Source organism: Lactuca serriola, chromosome 6 (genome assembly GCF_051521515.1).
Source record: "Lactuca serriola cultivar US96UC23 chromosome 6, Lser_US96UC23_V15, whole genome shotgun sequence".
Lineage (NCBI taxonomy): Eukaryota > Viridiplantae > Streptophyta > Magnoliopsida > Asterales > Asteraceae > Lactuca > Lactuca serriola.
The window spans coordinates 16,752,409-16,772,617 of NC_136413.1; the positions used below are offsets into that span (position 1 = coordinate 16,752,409).

At 36.2% G+C, this 20,209-nt stretch overlaps 2 protein-coding genes across 4 annotated transcripts; one reads left to right on the forward strand and one right to left on the reverse strand.

The window, feature by feature from the left end:
- Nucleotides 1–11,904: 11,904 nt before the first annotated feature.
- Nucleotides 11,905–13,759, forward strand: LOC145056620 (soluble inorganic pyrophosphatase PPA1-like). The gene is made up of 8 exons (XM_079004319.1): nt 11,905–12,117; nt 12,353–12,454; nt 12,534–12,562; nt 12,656–12,829; nt 12,936–13,001; nt 13,084–13,204; nt 13,345–13,426; nt 13,541–13,759. Exons 1-8 carry the CDS (start codon nt 11,952–11,954, stop codon nt 13,581–13,583), a joined length of 783 nt encoding a protein of 260 aa, XP_078860445.1. The 5' UTR covers nt 11,905–11,951; the 3' UTR covers nt 13,584–13,759.
- Nucleotides 13,760–14,925: 1,166 nt separating this feature from the next.
- AME3 (Protein kinase superfamily protein) lies at nt 14,926–17,659 on the reverse strand. 3 transcript variants are annotated; one of them, XM_079004316.1, is made up of 12 exons: nt 17,258–17,659; nt 17,079–17,175; nt 16,953–16,979; nt 16,712–16,865; nt 16,590–16,638; nt 16,299–16,413; nt 16,093–16,184; nt 15,857–16,004; nt 15,712–15,776; nt 15,509–15,606; nt 15,317–15,419; nt 14,926–15,220 (listed from the first exon to the last, which is right to left on the reverse strand). In XM_079004316.1, the coding sequence occupies exons 1-12, from the start codon at nt 17,372–17,374 to the stop codon at nt 15,074–15,076; spliced, it is 1,212 nt and encodes a 403-aa protein (XP_078860442.1). In that variant the 5' UTR covers nt 17,375–17,659; the 3' UTR covers nt 14,926–15,073. The 3 variants fall into 3 exon arrangements, with proteins under 3 accessions (XP_078860442.1, XP_078860443.1, XP_078860444.1); XM_079004317.1 differs by lacking the exon at nt 16,299–16,413 and having other exon boundaries at nt 16,590–16,865; nt 17,258–17,658; XM_079004318.1 differs by lacking the exon at nt 16,299–16,413 and having other exon boundaries at nt 16,712–16,979; nt 17,258–17,282.
- Nucleotides 17,660–20,209: the final 2,550 nt, after the last annotated feature.

The following is a 20,209-nucleotide window of genomic DNA, read 5'->3' on the forward strand; positions in this document are numbered from 1 at the left end:
TTTATATTGTTATAACTTGGAGAAGAACAATCCAGGGACGCTTACACATATAGAGACAAGTTATGACAACAAATTTGAATACTTTTTCATGGTTGTTGGTTGCATGATAATATTTCTAATATAACAAGTTCTTTATATTTATTTTTGTTACATGTGTGATTGCTTTAAAGAGTAATATATTAATATTAATTATTTTTTAGGTTCGAGCGTTTCAAACCTGTTTGCGTCCTATTATTATCATTAACGGAGCACACCTTAAAGGGAAACACATGGGCACGGTGTTCCAAGTAGTAGACATGGATTGTAATAATCAAATCCTCCATATTGCATTTGGTGTTGGGAAAACTGAAAGTGGGGAGTCATGGATATATTTTTTTTATCAAGACTCAAAGAATGTATTTGGGGCATGCCCTCTTTGGTTATCATATCAGACAAAGCCAATTTAATTGAAATGGCCATTCAAGTTATGTTCCTGATGACACATCCCAAAAATAATGACCAAAAATTTCATTTTTAATTATTAAATAAACCATAGTTATTAATATCATTCCATCCAAAAACATAAGTCATAGTATCAAATCAGAGTATCATATCAAAACAACATAGTGAACATCCTAGGCTAAACATCATGGTGTGTGCAATGTAGTCATCCCGAACTCTTCCCTTTGGTACCAGAAGTACCTAAAACCAAAACTGAAAACTGTAAGCACGAAGCTTAGTGAATTTCCCCCAAACTACCACATACCATACACATAATCATACTACTAGGAGATATGTGCCTCACCCACACTCCGCTAACTATGAGATATGTGCCTCGCCTACACGCAGTTATCTATGAGATATTGGCCTCGCCCACACTCAGCTATCTATGAGATACCGGCCTCGCCCACACTCAGTTATCTATGAGATACATGCCTCGCCCACACTCAGTTAAATAAGCACACATACAAGTATCACACAGACAACAAGTATAACCCAAAATCTAACAATCTATTACATATCCATACTCAAGCAATGTTAAGATATAGGCCTTGCCCACACTTAGTTACTAATTTACACACATAACATATACGAATCGGAATTGGTGCCTTCGACCCATTCAAACCAGGAGGAAACTCACCTCGCAAAGCTGAATGTAGAATCTCACGGTACGTAATCTCTAATGGCTGCTCCGACGACTCCCCGAGCTATCAGTGCAAAATACCACTTAGTCAAAATTCAATAATCCTTCTTAGGGTAAAATGACCATTTACCTCTTATCTAATTCGGACCATAATCTAGGTCCAAATCTATAACATGCATGGTCCAATTCTCTATATCCTTTCCAAGCCCAATAAGGCCTAATTTTCTAAATTGGGCCCAACTCCTCAAATGGGCCTTCCCTTAAGCCCAAACATATCCTTAGCCCAAAAACTAATTTCTGATAGCCCATGATGGTCCATAATAGCAATGTCCATGGATCGGCCCAAACCAAGCCCCAAATGACGAAAACCCATATTTAGTGAGTACGGGGGGCGTACTCCTCTGTACGCTAAGCGTACAACTTGCATGGCTTATACGTTGCACGTACGGGCTTGTACGCCCAGCGTACTAACCCGTTAAGCCATAAACTCCAAAAAGGCTTAATCCCTTAAGACCTTAAGCTTCAAACACATATTTGAGTCCAATAAAGTGTCTTAACCCATAAATTTGATTACTTGGTGGCTTGCAACCCACCAAATGGACCCAAAATTGAATTATGACAACCAACTTCCATAGAAATGACTAAAACTCATGCATGGCAACAATAAGACCTTCAAGATGGTAACTTTCTGTCCTTGGGACTCATATAGCACTAAGGATGGCAACCCTAAGCCTATAAATGGATTTGGACCATAAAAATCCATTCTTGGGACCAAAAAGGTCCAAAACACCATTACCATAGATCTAAGCATACATGAGGCAAGTTGTGAGCTTTTTACCTCAAATGAGTACTAAATGATGATGATATCTCAGATATTTGAGCTCAAGCTACATAAGTTCTTCTTCATCAACTTCTTCTTTCTCCTTCCAAGCTCTAAACCACCAAAATGGGCTTCACAAGATCAAAATCACACAAGGACGAGGAATGCTAGGCTTTATAGGGTTTTTGAGTTTGAGAGACTGGTAAAGAGGCTAGGGTTTGGGACATAATGATGTATTTATATGACTTAAACCCTAAAAATTAGGGTTATGGGTCGGCTCGCGTACACACATCAACCCCCCCCCCCCCCCCCCCCCATCATCCAATGTTGTCACTACGCCCCGCGAACGCCAAGCTTACGACCAGCATACGTCCTCAGTCGAACTACTCACTAACGGACCAACTCAAATAGTCCCACACTACTCTCATAGTCCAACAATTAATTACAAAATTAAATAATTTAGCATTACCTCGAACCACGGATGTTACACCTGAATGCATATCATAGACTCTATTGTCGTCATTTGTTGATGAATATGAGAACAAAGATCGGAAAACAAGAGAGAACATAGATTTTGTTTTGGGAGGTTGCAGAAGCTTATCGACAGTCTAACTTCAAAAAAAGTTGGGTAGGCTACGTCATCCACTAAATGAAGACTGTCGTACATGGTTAGACAAAATCTATTACGAGAGATGGACAGGGTTGTGTTTCCCTGTGGTTTGGTATGGTATTATGACATCAAACAACGTCGAGTCCATCAACGCGTTATCATGAAACGCACGGAAACTACCAATAACAATGTTGATTGATTTCTTTCGAGCAACTATACAACAATGGTGGTGTCAGAGACATAATGTTGGAGCTAACTATTTATATTATAATACTTCCATGATAATTGTAGTATACTTTATTGGGCATGAAAACATATAGGTAAATGTTTTTTATAATTGAAATCAAAAAAGATATTACTAAGTATGCTAAGAAGGTAATCGATAGGAGGATCAACAAATCCTCTAGTTTCCGGGTATACCAGATTGATCAAAGCAGATATGATGTGGCTGACCAAATGAAAAATGTATTGTAAACTTGAAATCTCATTACTGCACATGTGTGAAATGACAATTGTCAGGTATACATTGTTATCATGGTATGGCGGTATTCAAGGAACTGAGATATCAACTGTGACATCCCTTATTTTCAGAACCATTTTTTTCTTTATGTTTAAAAAATCATAATATCTTGGTTTGCGTAAAATCCCAATATATTAAAACATTTTGAGTACAATTGATTGTCTCAAACTAAGGATGCCATAATCGATACAATAAATAAGTTATAGCGTGAAGACTTAACGGTCCTGAAACCTTTTGTTGTTTCTCTTCAATCACTCAGTATCCTATTCATACCTTCAACGGTCTTAACACCGCTATATGTGATGTATATAAATTGAATGGGTCAGGTTGAGAAACCTGATGAGATACATAGGGTTTCCAATTCCACAATGTTATTATGATAATAACCCATAATTAATAATCTCGCAAAACCAACTACTATAAAAAATATAGATATATCCTATAGGTATAAGACAAAGAATATAGGTACATCCTATAGGTATAAGACAAAGAATATAGGTACATCCTATAGGTATAATACAATCTACCCTTAGTACCCATCCCGTCGATTCTCACATAACGATCCTATAGCAATGATCCTATGAGATCTATTCTAATGGATCACTGTAAGCAAGGAATTGACTATACTGCTTCAGGGAATTCTCTGACAACAAGTGAGGATCAATAAAGACAACAAATGAGGGGAATGGAGTACTCAAATGAACATACAATCCTTTTCTCTAGATCAATATAATTCATTAACATGGCAAGACAGTTAAGTCAGGGGTGATCATCAATACTCTTTGTAACAACCCAAAAATACGGCCCAAAAATTTCTTTTAAAATTAGTAATAAAACCATATTCATCAAACGTCATACAAGAGTCATAAAGAATTTATCCCAAACATAATAAAAACAACACTGTGCGGAAAATCTGTCTCATATCTATGTCATACCAAAATCAAAGAAACTAAATCAACTCCCAGGCTAAAAAGCTGAAGTTGTGGTGTGTGCGATGCCATCAACCCGAGCTCTTCCCTCTGCTAGCAGAAGTACCTGAAACCAAAACTGAAACTGTAAGCACGAAGCTTAGTGAGCTCCCCCAAACTACCACATACCATACAATACATATAAAGCACATACTGGGCCTTGCCCACTGCATTAGACCGAAGTCTGGAACTAGCTGCATCAGACCGAAGTCCGGAACTGATCGGGACCTTGTCCCCTGCATCGGACCAGAGTCCGGAACTAACTGCATCGGACCGAAATCCGGAACTGACTGCATCGGACCGAAGTCCGGAACTAACTGCATCGGACCGAAGTCCGGAACTGACTGATCATGACATAGCATAACACATAACAACTATTATAATCACATATACTGCATACTGTATCAGACCGAAGTCCGGAACACATATCACAATTATGCTTGAATCACAAAGACATCAAGCACTCTAGCTACTGCATCAGACCAAAGTCCGGAACTACTGATAATTAAACGGGCCGGCGTTGTGGCCTTAGACCCGTTCCTACTGAAGGGAAACTCACCTCGTGAACTGGCTGCTGAGTGAATAGCTCTGAGGGCTAACTGTTGCTGCTCCGGTATCTCCCCGGCTACAAGTCCATAAACACACTCAATCAAATACTAAACACTGCGCTGGGTAAAATGACTCTTTTACCCTTGGTCAAAGTCAACTATTGGTCAAGGTCAACTCTCAGTCAAAGTCAACCCACAGTTGACCTGACTCGCCGAGTTGGGCCGCCAACTCGCCGAGTCCCTATTCTCACTCCTCGACCCTACTCGCTGCTACTCGTCGAGTATGGCATCGACTCGACGAGTACTCATTCGTTCCAAGAACTCAGACAATCTTCATCCGACTCGCCGAGTCATATGAACAACTCGACGAGTTGTTCTTGAGCTTAAGAAGATTGCCTTGGACTCGCCGAGTTGTATGAACAACTCGCCGAGTCCCTCCATTACTGAGTCTACCCTCAAACTCGCTGAGTCCACTCCACTACTCACTGGGCCCACTCGACACCGCTCAAAAGGAAGAAATCTGGGACTAGCGACTCGACTCGCCGAGTCGTTCTTCCGACTCGCCGAGTCACCGCCATGCAATTATTCTACACTCGATTCTGCTCGAATCCAATACATACAAATGATAGATCTGAGTCCAATAAGCTGATTTACCACGTAAAGTTTCCAACTTTACGTATACAAACACATGAACAAGGGAATAAAGGCTAAAAGATGCTTAAAAGGGGTAGATCTAAGGTTAATATGCAAAATAGCCCCATAAAGGCAATAGATCTGAGCTCTACAACTCCTAAATGAACAGATCTAAGGTTATCTCGGCATAAGAGAGCTTCCATATCAACATAAGGCTTTGAGAAGGCATTAACAAGATCTAGAAAGGGTTTTAAGGCATAAAAGAGAAGGAAAACGAATACCTCAAAGAGCTCTTGCTTTCCCTTGAATCTCTGCTCTATAGTCCTTCTCCTTGCTCCTTTCTTCTTCTCCTTCTTCAAGCCTTCACAATAGCACACAAAATCACTTAGAATCACTCAAGAACGAATTAGGGTTTTCTCACAGTTTTTGAGGGTGAAGGAGGCGAGATTGGGGGCTATAAGGTGGCTTAAATAGTGGGCAACCCGGGGATTTAGGGTTTCTCCCAGACGGACAGACTCACCGAGTCCAGAATATGGACTCGCCGAGTCTCCAGCTAACACGTGCTCGAAATCCCGACCCTACTCGGCGAGTCAGGCTATGAACTCGCCGAGTCCCTCTTGCAAAAATTCAAAATAAATACCAAGGAATTATCATACCGGAGACGGGTCGTTACACTCTTCTAGATGAATTACACATACCTAGTAGTGGTCTGATCATAAGTGTTATCGAACAAAGTTCCATCCTCAGACACACCTTATCTGGCTGTCTAAAAGGTGGGGGATACTAATATAGTACTCTGGTACGTAATCTGTACCCCGAAACATAATAGTGTCGAAAAAGACTTTGTACAAAATAATACTCATGGTACATAATAGTACCCCGACACAAGTAATACCTGAGAAACAGAGCTCTACTCTCCATTCCAATCTCACGTACACCCTAATATAAAAATACCCAATGTCCAAACTTAATTGAACTAAGCATCTCTTTGGGTCTTAGTCTATAACTAGACAAGATTACAATACCCATAATCAACCTTCAACACAAATTTTCTGCCTATGTAATATCTTTACATTACATGGTATAACTAAGCACTATTTCAACTTGAACTAAACATTCTTTATAAGTCTTACTCCATCATTAGGCAAGACTATAATGCTTGAAATCATCATCCAAAAATTGTTTTCCTGTTTATGTCATGCTATTGCAATATAGTACATAACTATTATCTAACTTAATTGGATCTAAGCATCCTTTATACGTATTGGTTTAGAAACTAGACTAGACTACAATCCCTATAATCAACATTCAATACCAAATCTATTTAGACAACATTATCCTAACTTAATGTATATACTTAACACAAAGTATTAGGTATTTAATATACATTTAATCTTTTAAGTAATAATACTTCTATTAAGATTATCATGTAATAATATATATACACTTAAACACATATATAACTAAAACGCCCCAAAATACTTGTAAAATTTTCATTTTCAAAACACATAAAAGCGATATGATGTGTGTAAACTCACTTAGTTTTAAACCTACTTTTAATTATCAAATAACACACAAAAGGCAGTGAACCTATCAATTGTGGTATAGCTAAATAAGCAGGGTATCGAACACAGGGAACGACAAATTAAACTAAAAACTAATTTAATCTAAGTTAATTAAGAAGTAGGGGTTTTCTCTAGTTTTACAAGACTAGAAACTTACTAACTATTACTAATTTAAGACTTAGAAAATAACGACTTAACTAGATTCAATAATTGGAAAGAAACTTCTGTTTAGTTCAACTCGGTTAACTCTATGGTTGATTTCAAGGTAATGGTGCAATGGATTAATTCTTTCGTTGGTTACCGATTCAAGTGATTAGATTCGTGTTCACTACCCTAATCCTTAGCAAACAAACTAACTTAAACAGTGACCAATTGTCTAATTTAATTATATTCACTAGATTAATTATTCGGGTTAAGTTAGACTTGCAATAGTTAACTAATTTATTCTTTTAATTAACTCCTTGTTTGATGGTCATCTTACAAGCTTGCACATGAATTTACTCAATTTTCTTATTAATTCTAGTTTCATGTTCGTTAATCCTAGACATATAGCATAGTGATCACATAGCATATGAGGTCAATAATCAATAGATGTTCATGCTAATTAATTACCTTCCTATTAACAGAAAATAAATTATCATTCACACACAAGGTTCTTTAGCAAGCTAAAATAACAAAAAATCACCAACTTCGAATTAATCCTACCAATCAATCAAACCATATTGTCAACTTTGTATCCCCAAACAGAAGTCTAAAGGTTTTAGCTCATAATTAAAGTAAATAACAGCAAACAAACAAAGTCAAGTTGCTTAATCATAATGACAAAACAAAAGAATAAGTGTAATGATGAAATTTGCCTTAATTACTCTCCGGAATTGAATTCTAGCTTCCTTCGTCGTCTTCTAGGGTTTCTCTGGCTTCTCAATCGTAGCAAAATACTTCTGAATCGTCCCACAACTCTCCTCTATCGATCTGTGGAATTATCTTTAAATATCCGAATCGACTCGTCGAGTCAAGTGGTGACTCGTCGAGTCCCTCTCACATTCCCCGTATTGTGATAACTCTCTAGGATCCCGAGTCATTATCTTCTCGATTCTTTGATTGAACTCGCCGAGTAGCCGATTTGACTCGCCGAGTAGATGCCATTTTTAGTGTTTTTCTTCTTTATTCCATTCTTGATCTTCTAACTGTTTCTCCCGCTTCCTTTCGCTTCCGAGCTTCATCTTTGGACTGAAAAACATAATTTAACACTTTTAAGTACCTTTTGTCCATAATATGCAATAATTTAGCTAATAAATGAGTAAAAATGTATACTTAATATGAACTAATTATGCACATATCACGATACAAGCAACTGTTTTCAAAACCAAACAATGTAAAAAGTATTCTAAAAAATCAAAGTGAATCAAATAAAAATTATGGAACAATCTTCAGGGGATGTTGTGTAATCATGTCGGGCCATTCCCTTTGGAACTAGAAGTACATGAAACATTTAAATGACAAAATCGTAAGCACAAAGCTTAGTGAGTTCCCCAAAATACCACATACCATAGATAACACAACAAGTCTATCTCAACCTCGAGTGAATGCTATGGGCCAAATCATAGTCTTACCATCACTTTCTGCCATGGGGCAAATCATTGTTGATGATATATAGTCCATTTGCATGGCCTAGAAAGCTCTAGCACGCCAGCCTTGCTTGGCGCTCCCTTGCCAGCCTTACTGGGGACTCTCCTGCAGGCCCGGTGCACGTCCGCTGGCCTCGCCCGGTGTGCCGCCATCCTTTCCTGGTGCGCGCTCGCCAGCCTTGCCTGGGGCGCGCCCGCCAGCCCCGCCCGACGCCTCCAGGCGGCCTTGCCCAACTCATTGCTAGTTAGGCCTGAATTGGGCTGGCCCAAGGCCTGACCTAATTCCCCTTGACCTAATTGTCCACTATAAATAGAATAGTGCCTCCTCCATAGAGGGGGGGACTCTCCCCTTTGGCTCAGCCGCTACCCTAGACATCCCCCATGGCTCAACCGCCACCCTATACTCCGGCCGGGTGGCTCAGCCGCCACCCTCCCCCGTCAACCACCATACACTACCCCTACCATCAACACTAAGATGGTTCTCTCTAGCTAAAGAGAACCATCTCAGATCTACCAGATGATCTAACTTAACCGTCAGAGCCCGCTCCCGGGGCACAGTCCCTGGGGTGGCTCTAACGGCCTTGTCTGTTGTGACCTCACAGATCTGTCTCCGACGTAAGTGCACATCCTTAAAGCAGGTGGTCGGAGCCGAAGACGCATCATTTGGCGCCATCCGTGGGACTCGAACCCACGACCACTCATTTACAACGTTGCAGAAATGTGCTGCGGCCACTCATTTGATGGTTATGGGGGAGTCACTCGACACCATGGACGACTATATGAGAATGTCTGAAAGAACAACAAGGGAGAGATTGTATACATTGTCAAGGGGTGTTGTTGAAACATTTGGAGACGTGTATTTGAGGAAACCTTCGTTGCACGATTTGCAAGAACTGTAAGCGGCGCAAGAAGAACGTCACGGGTTTCCCGGAATGATCGGAAGCATTGATGGCACACACTGGAAATGGAAAAATTGTCTGGTAGCATGGAAAGGGCAATACACAAGTGGTCATCACGGATCGCCTTCGTTGATTTTAGAGGTTGTTTCTTCTCAAGATTTATGGATCTGACATGCATTTTTTGGAGTTGCGGGTTCCAACAACGACGACAACGTTCTTGATCAATCACCAATGTTTAATGATCTTTTGAATGGAAAGGCCCCGGATGCTCCTTTCACTGTGAATGGAAACAAATACAAATATGGGTATTACCTTACAGATAGAATATATCCTTAGTATTCCATATTCGTGAAGGCATTCCGACACCCGGTTGAAGAAAGAGACAAAATTTTAAGAGAAGACAAGAAGGAGCACGTAAGGATGTGGAACGTGCTTTTGGAGTGCTAAATGCGAAGTGACATATAGTTGAACATGCAACACAATCATTGGATTTAGAAACTCTACGATATATCATGTATGCATGTATCATAATGCATAACATGGTAGTACAAGATAAAAGACGAAATATTGCACTAAGGGTGTTGATCGGGTAAAATTTTCGGGTTTCGGGTAGAACGAGTCGGGTAGTTCGGGTATTTTCTTAAAATAATAATACCCGATACTCGACCTATATTGTAATTCGGGTTCTCGGGTTTCAGGTATTCAGGTTTTAGGTCGGATCAGGTATTTTTGGGTATACCCAAAAATTACTTAAGTGTCACTTATTAATTTTTTTTTTTAATTCTTTTTTGCATTTCGGTTGCTTTAATAAAAAATTGGGTAACAAAATATTTCATACAATTAACAAGTACATATACGATAACAATACAAGTCATTATAATATGTTGTGTGATTTTTGGATTCCATTTCAAATTTTGATAAAAAAAAAACAGTTGATGGAGTACATGATCAATGTTTGATCAAATTTGGATTAACCAACCATGTTACATGATTTTATTCAAAAGGTGAGTACATAAAAGTTATAAATAAAAATATTTAGCATGTTATCTAAATTGCATGGACCAATTATATAGCTATATTTCAATTCACAAAGAAGAAATAACAAAACAAACATGTGTATAGTTGAAAAAAAAAAAGAAATAGACCTCTAGTGCACAAAGAAAATGAAGGAGAATCTAACATCTTATTCATTTTCATTATATTTGTTGTAACATTTTGTTCAAAACTTCATTTCATTTTTAATAATTTCTTTTGTATTTATTATATACTGTTCAAATAATAAAGCCATATAACATTTGGTTTAAACTACAAGGAACATTAATTATGTAAAATAATGATACAACTTTAATAGTTATTATAACTAGTGTATTATTTAGTTTTTTTTTTCTAAATCGGGTATTCGGGTATACCTGAATTTTTTTTAAACCTACCCAATACCCGACCTATTTAAATATTGGGTTACCCGATTACCTGAATTTTCAAACCCAAAACCCGATTTACCCGACCCGATCTACCTGAATTCAAAACGGGTCGGGTCGGGTAATCGGGTATTGGGTATTTTCAACAGGCCTATATTGCACACTATATCCCAACGGAGCCCATACACGTTCAATTTCAACCAGGAGCATCAGAGTATTTGAATAGAGTCGTTGACATTCAGGACACAAATAAACACAGGCAACTTCGAAAGGACTTGACGAATTATATCTTCCATGGTACCGATAACGAATAGCGTTTAGTTTTTTAAGAAAATATTTTTTTTAACATATAGCATTGTATTTTTTTTGAATTTGGATATTATATGTAACTTAATTTCTATGTTATTTTTAATTTTTAAAAAATATTTTTTTCTATGTTATTTATAATTTTTAATCATTATGTTTTATTTATTATGTTATATTTAAAATATATTCATTTAAATTAAAAAAATTGAAAAAAATAAAAAAAAAATTATAAATTGGAAAAAAAATTGGTGCTATAACAAGATGTAACATGGTGATCATTTTTCCATTTGATGTTATAAGACCACTGGTGATGTGTCATCAAAATAATGTTATTACTAGTTATCAGACACTCGATTCTCTAACATAATAAAAACATAAGCACGCCATAGTACAATAAACTCCTTCAAAATATGTACTTCTTGATCATCTAAGCAATCTATATCTCCGTCAAATTCGTCCCTTGCCACCGTCGCTTGATCAATAAATGAGACTTATATGCCAATCATTTTTTTGAGTTCAATGAATATTGATGTCACTTGATCAATATTTTGTTGAGTTCAATGAGTATTGATGTTTAGATGTATTTTTACTTTTAGTTATTAATTATTTTATTTTTTAACTATTATTTATTTGTTTGATTGTAAACCGTATGAACTCGAAACAAATATAAACAATTATATTTTACTTGACATTATATGATATATATTTTTATTTAAAAAAATCTATAAATTCAGAATATTTCTTCAAAATAGTTATCACAATTCACACATGTTTTCGTTGAAAACCAAACAACGAAAGACATACAAAACCTTTATCACGTTGACAATGTCAGAAGCACCTCGTCAATATAAGTCTTGAACGAACAACACAACACACTTTTTATGCCAACCCTGACCTGGCCTGCCAACCCGCTATGTATGCCACCTTGTCTCCACGTTCATTTGACTTCCTACTCCAAAATCCAAACGACCAAACCCCTCTTTCTCTATATATATTCCCCCCCCTTCCGTTTCTCCTCCTCAACCTGCCCTACTCCGGCGACTATTTCAACCCCTCTTCATTTCTAACTTACGATCAAGGTACGAACTTTGTTTCTGTTTATTTGATGTTCGTTTATGCAAAATCGCATCATCTTCCATGTTTAAGATCTCCAATCTTTACTTTAGGGTTCATTCGATCCCACAACCAGTAGCTGCTTTGTTATTAGTATGCAGATTCTCTAAGTTTTCAAATTAGTAAAAGGGATATTTGATAGTTTTATACGATAATCATTATACTGTATCCAATTTATATTGACAATAGTGGATGATACAGATATGAGTGAACAGAAGCGTACCCCTCGTTTGAACGAAAGGATCCTATCTTCCTTATCAAGGAGATCCGTCGCTGCTCATCCATGGCATGATCTTGAGATTGGTATCTTAATTTCATCGATTCTATTAACTTAATTTTTTTTTCTCAATTTATGATTACTAAACCCTGCATGCCTACACAGGACCCGGAGCTCCCCAAATTGTCAATGTGGTAAGTTAATCTTGTTAAATGTACCCAATCTGTATGAAACTTCGCTTCATCTGTATGAAAATTACATATTGAATTGGGTTGATCTGTAAACAGGTTATTGAGATCACAAAAGGAAGCAAAGTGAAATATGAACTTGATAAGAAAACTGGGCTCATCAAGGTTGATCGCATCTTATATTCATCTGTTGTCTACCCTCATAACTATGGCTTCATTCCTCGCACCCTATGTGAAGATAATGACCCCATGGATGTTCTTGTCCTAATGCAGGTATTTAAGTGGATTTAATTATGGTGTTTAACTATTTATGTGGATTTATAATTAGGAAATATATATATCTTTGAAAGTTAGTAATTGGGTACACTTGTAATTGCAGGAGCCTGTGCTTCCAGGATGTTTTCTTAGAGCTAGGGCCATTGGACTGATGCCTATGATCGATCAGGTGCTCTATCATTATCATTATCATTTATTGTTCATTTTTATTTGGTGAAATTTATGAACAATTTTTTTTTTTTGGAATTTAGGGAGAAAAAGATGACAAGATTATTGCAGTATGTGCTGATGATCCAGAGTATCGTCACTACACTGATATTAGCCAGCTGGCACCTCATCGTTTGGCTGAGATCCGCCGATTTTTTGAGGACTGTATCCTTTTTTAAATAATTGAAATTAATTAAAGAAGAATTCTATTATAATAAGTATGTTGCTATTTCTTGTATATATGTTAACATAAATTTGGTTTGGGTTGAAAAGATGTAATGGATTTTCTTGACGAAGAATATAAGACAAGAAAAATGAGAACAAAGAGGTTGCAGTGGATGAGTTTCTGCCTTCGGATACTGCTCATGATGCCATTCAATACTCAATGTAAGCTCTCTTTCTATTTGATTATGTACATATAATATATGTATATCATTTGTTTATGGCATTATGGTAATTGATTGATTGTTGATGAAAATGACGATTTTGTCCTGGGTGTAGGGATCTTTATGCTGAGTACATCATGCAGACGTTGAGGAAATAGATGGTGATGGGGCCATAACTTATATATCCACCATCCATAGTTATTGATGGTGGCAATTTTTCTCATTTTGTGTTGGACTATGAAAGAATGATTTTTGTTTTTGTTATTTTTCTATTATCACCGATTATGTAATACTCATTGGATAAATCAAATTTGGTATGATGTTTATTATGAAATCAAGAAGTGTTGTATGGGAAAATGATGTTTAAAAAATATGTGAGAAAATGAAGGTATTTTTGGGAAAATGGAAGTAAAAACTAAAAAGTAAAGGTCATATTTATGGATACTCATTTTTCTAAGTAGTTTTTTTTTTCGTTACAAATATTCATTTTTCTTGTAACGAGCCTTAATTGCCCTAGTCATTTTCTCGCACAATGGTTGTGCGTGGACACAATATGTCACGCACTAAACCTTAAACCCTAAAGTTTATTTTAGATGACTCTAAAATGAATAACCTAAGTGATACTCAAAATCCTAAAGACACTAATTATCCACATGTAAAGCATCATAGAGTTGATGTTCATTTATTCATAACTTATATACTCATATTTAAAACTTGTCATGTTCCTTCCTTTGTAAAGTACTCATTCGATCATTCAGTAAAGTATCACATACAAGACCAAATCGCACCAGGATCATAATCAAATCACACATGATACACCAAATACATTTAAATGTTATGTTTTTAAATTTTTTTTCAGCACCACTCCCTAAAAATGGAAAAGAATGGCGAAAGGGCTTCACTCCCTTTATCCTATGAAATCGAGTCGCTCTATATAGCTTGGAATTTGCATATAATATTAAAAGATACGCGTACAACACAAAACTTAAACTCTTAGACACGAGAAGATTTAATGTTCGTATTTTGAATTGTTTGAGATCTTAGGACCATTAAAAAATGGCATGTAATACTTAAGGTGGCAGTTTTCAAAAGTTATCACTAACTAACATCACCAATTAGATGGAACTTGTTTGATAGAAATGTAACAACACTCCATACAACCAGAATTGTATTTACATAACAGACTGACACTGACACTGACACAAACACTTGCATAAATTCTAGATACACTGAAATAATCAGGCATCACTAAAATCACCAATAGAGATGAGAATGTTAATCGTCCGGATATGTTCATAAAAACACAGTTCACTATGTGTCAAGTATCATCATATTATTACGACCTTATTCACTTGGGTAAATAATTTACAAGTCACAAACACAAAAAACATAACCTCGTTAACATTAAGATAAAAATCCCTTCATAATTAAAACATAACAACATAAACTAAATGTAGAGAGATAGATGCCTTTCCAACTCTCCATTTTGAAGTACAATGATTCTCAAATTTTGTTGAATCTTAACTAATATATTTTGTAAATATGGTTTAACAAAATCCCAAATAAACCAAAATACTAATGAGATGACATCTTTTGTATGTTTTTTAATCTTTAACATCCCAAAATCAGATAACTGACTTAATACCTGTTAAGCATGAGTGTTCCTAAAGAAGGGATGATCAAGAGCTTCTTCAGCAGTCAGACGTTCTTCAGGATCAAACTTCAATAATCCATACAACAAATCAACAATACATGATCTCAAACCTCCATATGAAACACACCCTGATATCATATTCTGCATTATAATTATAACATCACATTAAATTAAACATCATTTCATACTTTACTTCATTTTGTTAAATATTTAAAAAAAAAAAAAAAAAAAGGAAACCTTGAGGCGATCTAGCTTCCTCACTGCTCTAATACTCTCCCTAGAAACCGCACCTTCCGGCCACTTTAATCTTGATCTTCTGAAGTATTTTTCTGCACCCTGGCTGCAATAACCAGTACAAAGAACAAAATCATATTTTTAATAATTATCTTGAACTTTTTTTTTTTTACCAAAATAGGTCTTTGATCTTACTTGGCTCTCTGAACCATATGCTCTGGTAAAGGGCCTAATACCCTCTCCATCATTGCCAAGTGTTCTAAATTCTCATGAGTCTGAAACAAAGCTTCACCCTGAAAGATTTCATCATCATATCTTGTATAAGTACATGATGAAATGATATATGGAAATCAGTGTATTAAACTTACTAGAAACATGAACAAGAAAAGAAAACAAACCGTGAATAATTCAACAAGAATACAGCCAATACTCCACATGTCGCATGGGTAGCTCCATCCAATACCTGTGATATTGATAAATTCACTAATTAGGGTTAAAGATTAAGGAGTGTGGATTAGGGATTTAGGGTTTATGAAGACTAACCTAGAATAACTTCAGGTGCACGGTAGTGTCTTGTAGAAACAATGGAACTATGTTTTTGATTATCATAAGCAGTACTTCCAAAATCAATTAACTTAATCTCACTTGACTTTGGCAAGCATCTGAAATGTGTTTCACCTTGTGAAGTCCTCTGCAACATTTCAAGATAAAATTATCAAAAAAAGAACAAATCTGCCAGTTGCATTATGTCTCCAACTTCAAAAAGGTCATTCATTTACCTTGTATCCAGGAAGCTTTAAATAATCAGAAGACACAAGAAGGATATTCTCTGGCTTCAAGTCAGTATGGATCAACCCTAAACTATGCATATCTGCAATATATGATGCATAACAAATGAATGTTATCCAAAAAAGATTGTGAGAATTCTTATTACTTACACCTATTTTTTATGACAAGAAAAGACTATTAAGAATAATCTACACACATGCTACAGATTCCAAAAGCTGACGTCCAATTTCACGAACAAGATCCACAGGGAATGGGCAGTATTTATTTCTCTTTAAGAAATCAAATAAACTTGGTCCAAGCTTCTCAAACACCTGATCACCATTAAAATGCATTCAAAGGAGGTTTCATGTTCACTTAGGCTAGTTATCAACCTCTGTAAATTCATATTCTAACAAGCATCACGTATATTAAAGCAACTTATCAACAAAGAAGTAGCATGATTGACAAAAACAGGAGAACAAAGTCATCAAGAATTCAAGACACTTACTATGCATATATGATTGCGGTAATCGAACCAGTTCAGGATCTGGACACAGCTGCAGAAATAATTGAAGAGATGATAACATCCATGAATGATGAAGAACTGATACAAAGGTGAAAGAAACATACTGTGATCTTCCTTTATGATTCTTAGCAAGTTGTTCGAGTACATCAACTTCAATCATTGCAGCATCACGATATTTTCTTATGCTTCGGACTACCTTGATTGCTACATATCCACGGGTTTCACGATCCCAACATTCCAAAACTCGACCAAAGGTGCCTACAGCACTAGCAATTTGCTGATACCCACAAAAGAAGAGTGATAAAAATATAAGATTTTGCAGACAGCGGACACTTTACAGCTAACCTTCACCCATCTTGCTCAGTATTTTATCTGAATGAAATCGTTACAAAAAAATTAAATTGTCATTTGATGTGATATGAAGAGGTCAAAGAAGCGATAGCAAGGAATTCAAGGACAAAGAAAACTCACATCTTGGAGTTAGATTCTCTCCAAGATTGTACGTATAATGTCCCTCACGATCATCCTTTCTTTTGGGCGGCGAGATATGGCGCTGCCGTACTTCAGCCTACAAAGAAAATCTCACCGTGAACCAAGAAACCCTAACCCTAATGTTTCCCAACAGCATCAAGCGAGTATCAAAAACCAACCTCTTGTTGTTCTGCTGGGGATGCTGCCACATCCCATGTAAGACGTCTTCGTTTCTTGTTGTGTTGCTGCTCCTTCTCTTCTACCATCAGAAATCCTGAAGAATCAATCGGGACCATTCGAACACCCACAGATAAATTCCTCTCTGCAACCAAAAAAAGGTAAATTTTTGCAACACTATAGTTCAAACTGAATTATAATATAGAAGCTTTCTTCTGAGTAGTTTGGATTTCAGATTTAGGGTTTGCAACGAAGGGGGAGGAAGACAAAATTAGGGATTTTGAAGGGATAATCGTGCACTACGGTCTTCGTTACACGTATTCGTATTACGTGGTAACCCGGTCGGAACCCGCTTGGGTTTGTGAGACCGACGAATATGTGTCCGGATCATTTACGAAAATGTGGACTTTTTTTTACTATGGGGGTGATACTTCCACAAATACATTTTTATGCATCCGCAATAATTATATTTATCGACAATTATACCCTCGTTATAATTATAACTTTTCTTGTTCTCAAACCTACGTCCATGCAACCTCTCTCTATTTTGTCTCTTCCCTAAATCACAATGACGCAATCTTAACAATTTTATTTTAAGAAACTCAGACAACATCATTTATAATATGCGAGCTTGAAGTCTTGAAAGAAACATATTACATATGTGCATGGAATTGTAGGGTTTTAGTGAGTATAAGTAGTGACGGAGCTTGAATTTTTTTTTTTTTTTGAGGGAGAGGAGGAGGAGGAGAAGTATAATATGTATAGAAATAGGATGACTGGGTCGGTCAAAGCCTAAGTTTTATATTTTTAAGTCTAATATGTATAAAATTTAATAGATATGAATTATTTATAATAAAAAAACAAAGGGGGTCACGGCCTCTTCTAGCCCTAAAGAAGCTCCTCCTCTGAGTGTAGGTGTGTGTATCATCATCTACACTTAAACATTTTTAACTACCATTTCTTCACTTCCACTAAATCATATGGATTCATCGAACATAAGGACAAATCGTTTACATCCAATTCCATTATAATCAACCCCATAAAGAACTAAAAAAAAAAAAACCGTCACACCTCCAAACCAAGGATGGCGGAAACGTTCGGGGTTGGAGAACTTCTTGTATAGTATCATAACAACAATTGTAATAGTGATTAAAGTAAACACAACCAACATAAATATAATTGAAAGAGTTACATCATTATATATATGAGTTTACATGTTTCCAAATCAATTACATTATGTTGACAAAAATGAAATGTTTGACGTCTTAACGTCCCATCCTCAAAAGCTCTCGATTACCTGTTTATGGATTTCCTGAGAATACAAGTAGTTTTGAAAAAATGTCAACACAAGGTTGGTGAATTCATAAGCTTTTAAAGGTGATACTAAAATCCTTTCCTTGTAAAAGTAATGTTTGTTCAAGAAAAATCTCATATTTTCTTACGTAATGCATTGTAATCTTAAAAGTCAAGACCGAAATGTACAAGTATTTTACCATATTTAAGGAAATTTGTGCAAGTTTAAATCAACATAAACTCGTTAAATTTAAAAGTAAAACCCGTAAATCTTATGTTTGTTAATACCACATGTGAGTTATTATAACCATACTATGACTCAGACGGCCTCGTAATACGACGTTCTTCAGGCGTCGCAAGTTAAATGACACTTGTCACCTCAGACCTGCCGGTCTAGCTGTTACATGCAGCTCAGGTGTGGGTTTGTCAGACCCAATATAGATCTATACACAACTATCACATTTTCCCTATAAGAGACTCTGGTTACAATTTACAGGATTTTTGATTTTGTTACATGGATGTAACACGAAGCGAATGTCTCACAAATTTATTCATTAGCAGATTTACGTGAACTGAGAACGTTTGGTAAAGAGTTTGATATGTAATGAAACATAAACTATACCTATTATAGTTTATCATAATCGTTTATAATGTAAAAAGCAACATAAACTATACTTCCATAGTTTATCTAATATTTGCATGCCATAGTTGTAAACTTCGTTTATAACATTAAACTAATTTACCATTCTTGAGGAGGTAAAAATCTATTTGTCTACTGATACATGACTAATTACCAAGTCAAAATGGCATATAATGTAATAACATATGATCACACAATGATATACACCTTGCTCAACAAGTTAAAAGGTGGAATGAAATTGATAACATTTTTGTGTTGTTAACATTTTCTATTGTTGTTCTTAGAAACTTTATAGAAAAATTATCAAAGGTCCAAATCAAAATCTGTAAATTCTGGGAGTTTGGAAATTGAGTCTAGTTTGTTCATAAATTTTATTATGATTTTTAATGACCTCCAACTTGTGTGAAAAAGCCCATAATCACAGACTGGTCCAGATTCGTTATTGAAATGATAGGTAGTTTTGTAAAAATCACCATAAATTGTAGAAAAATCATATGGAGGTGTGCAAGTAGTCATTTTAAATCTAAGAACTTGAACTATTTGCACCTAGTACAGTTTTGAAAACTAAAATGTTTAAGTTGCCCAAAACAGTCCATGAATGGAGTCCAACTTTTCTGATGAAAGCTGTTGGAAGAGTTTAGTTGTGTTCTTGTTGTTTTAACTTGTATTCCGCCCCTTAAAACTTAAGAAAAAGTGAAAAGATTGGGGTATGAACTCACCTTGAGTGATTTTAGTGGATGATTGTTGAAGAAGAGAAGTGTTCAACTCAAGAACACTTAGAGGATTGCTTGAAGATTCGAGAATCTAACACCAATGTGATGGAATTTGTGTAAGCAATCTATGATTGGAGTAGAAGGAAGTGTAATAATCACAAGGAAGATGATGATACTTACCAAATGAAGAAGAAAAGTCTTGGAAAGTGCTTGAAATTCTCGGACTTGAGAGAGGAGAGTTGAGAGAAAAGGGGTTTGATCTTTTGGTGGAATAAGTGAAAATGAGTGAAGTGTGGGAAATGAGGGTG

Coding starts and splice junctions, on each gene's coding strand:
- LOC145056620 (XM_079004319.1), top strand. CDS start 11,952: ATGTATGCCACCTTGTCTCCACGTTCATTTGACTTCCTACTCCAAAAT. Junction 12,830..12,935: donor ATGTTCTTGTCCTAATGCAG/GTATTTAAGTGG, acceptor TTGTAATTGCAG/GAGCCTGTGCTTCCAGGATG. Junction 13,205..13,344: donor CCGCCGATTTTTTGAGGACT/GTATCCTTTTTT, acceptor GAAGAATATAAG/ACAAGAAAAATGAGAACAAA.
- AME3 (XM_079004316.1), bottom strand. CDS start 17,374: ATGGTCCCGATTGATTCTTCAGGATTTCTGATGGTAGAAGAGAAGGAG. Junction 16,639..16,711: donor AATCATAAAGGAAGATCACA/GTATGTTTCTTT, acceptor TTATTTCTGCAG/CTGTGTCCAGATCCTGAACT. Junction 15,607..15,711: donor TTCTTGTTGAATTATTCACG/GTTTGTTTTCTT, acceptor GAAATCTTTCAG/GGTGAAGCTTTGTTTCAGAC.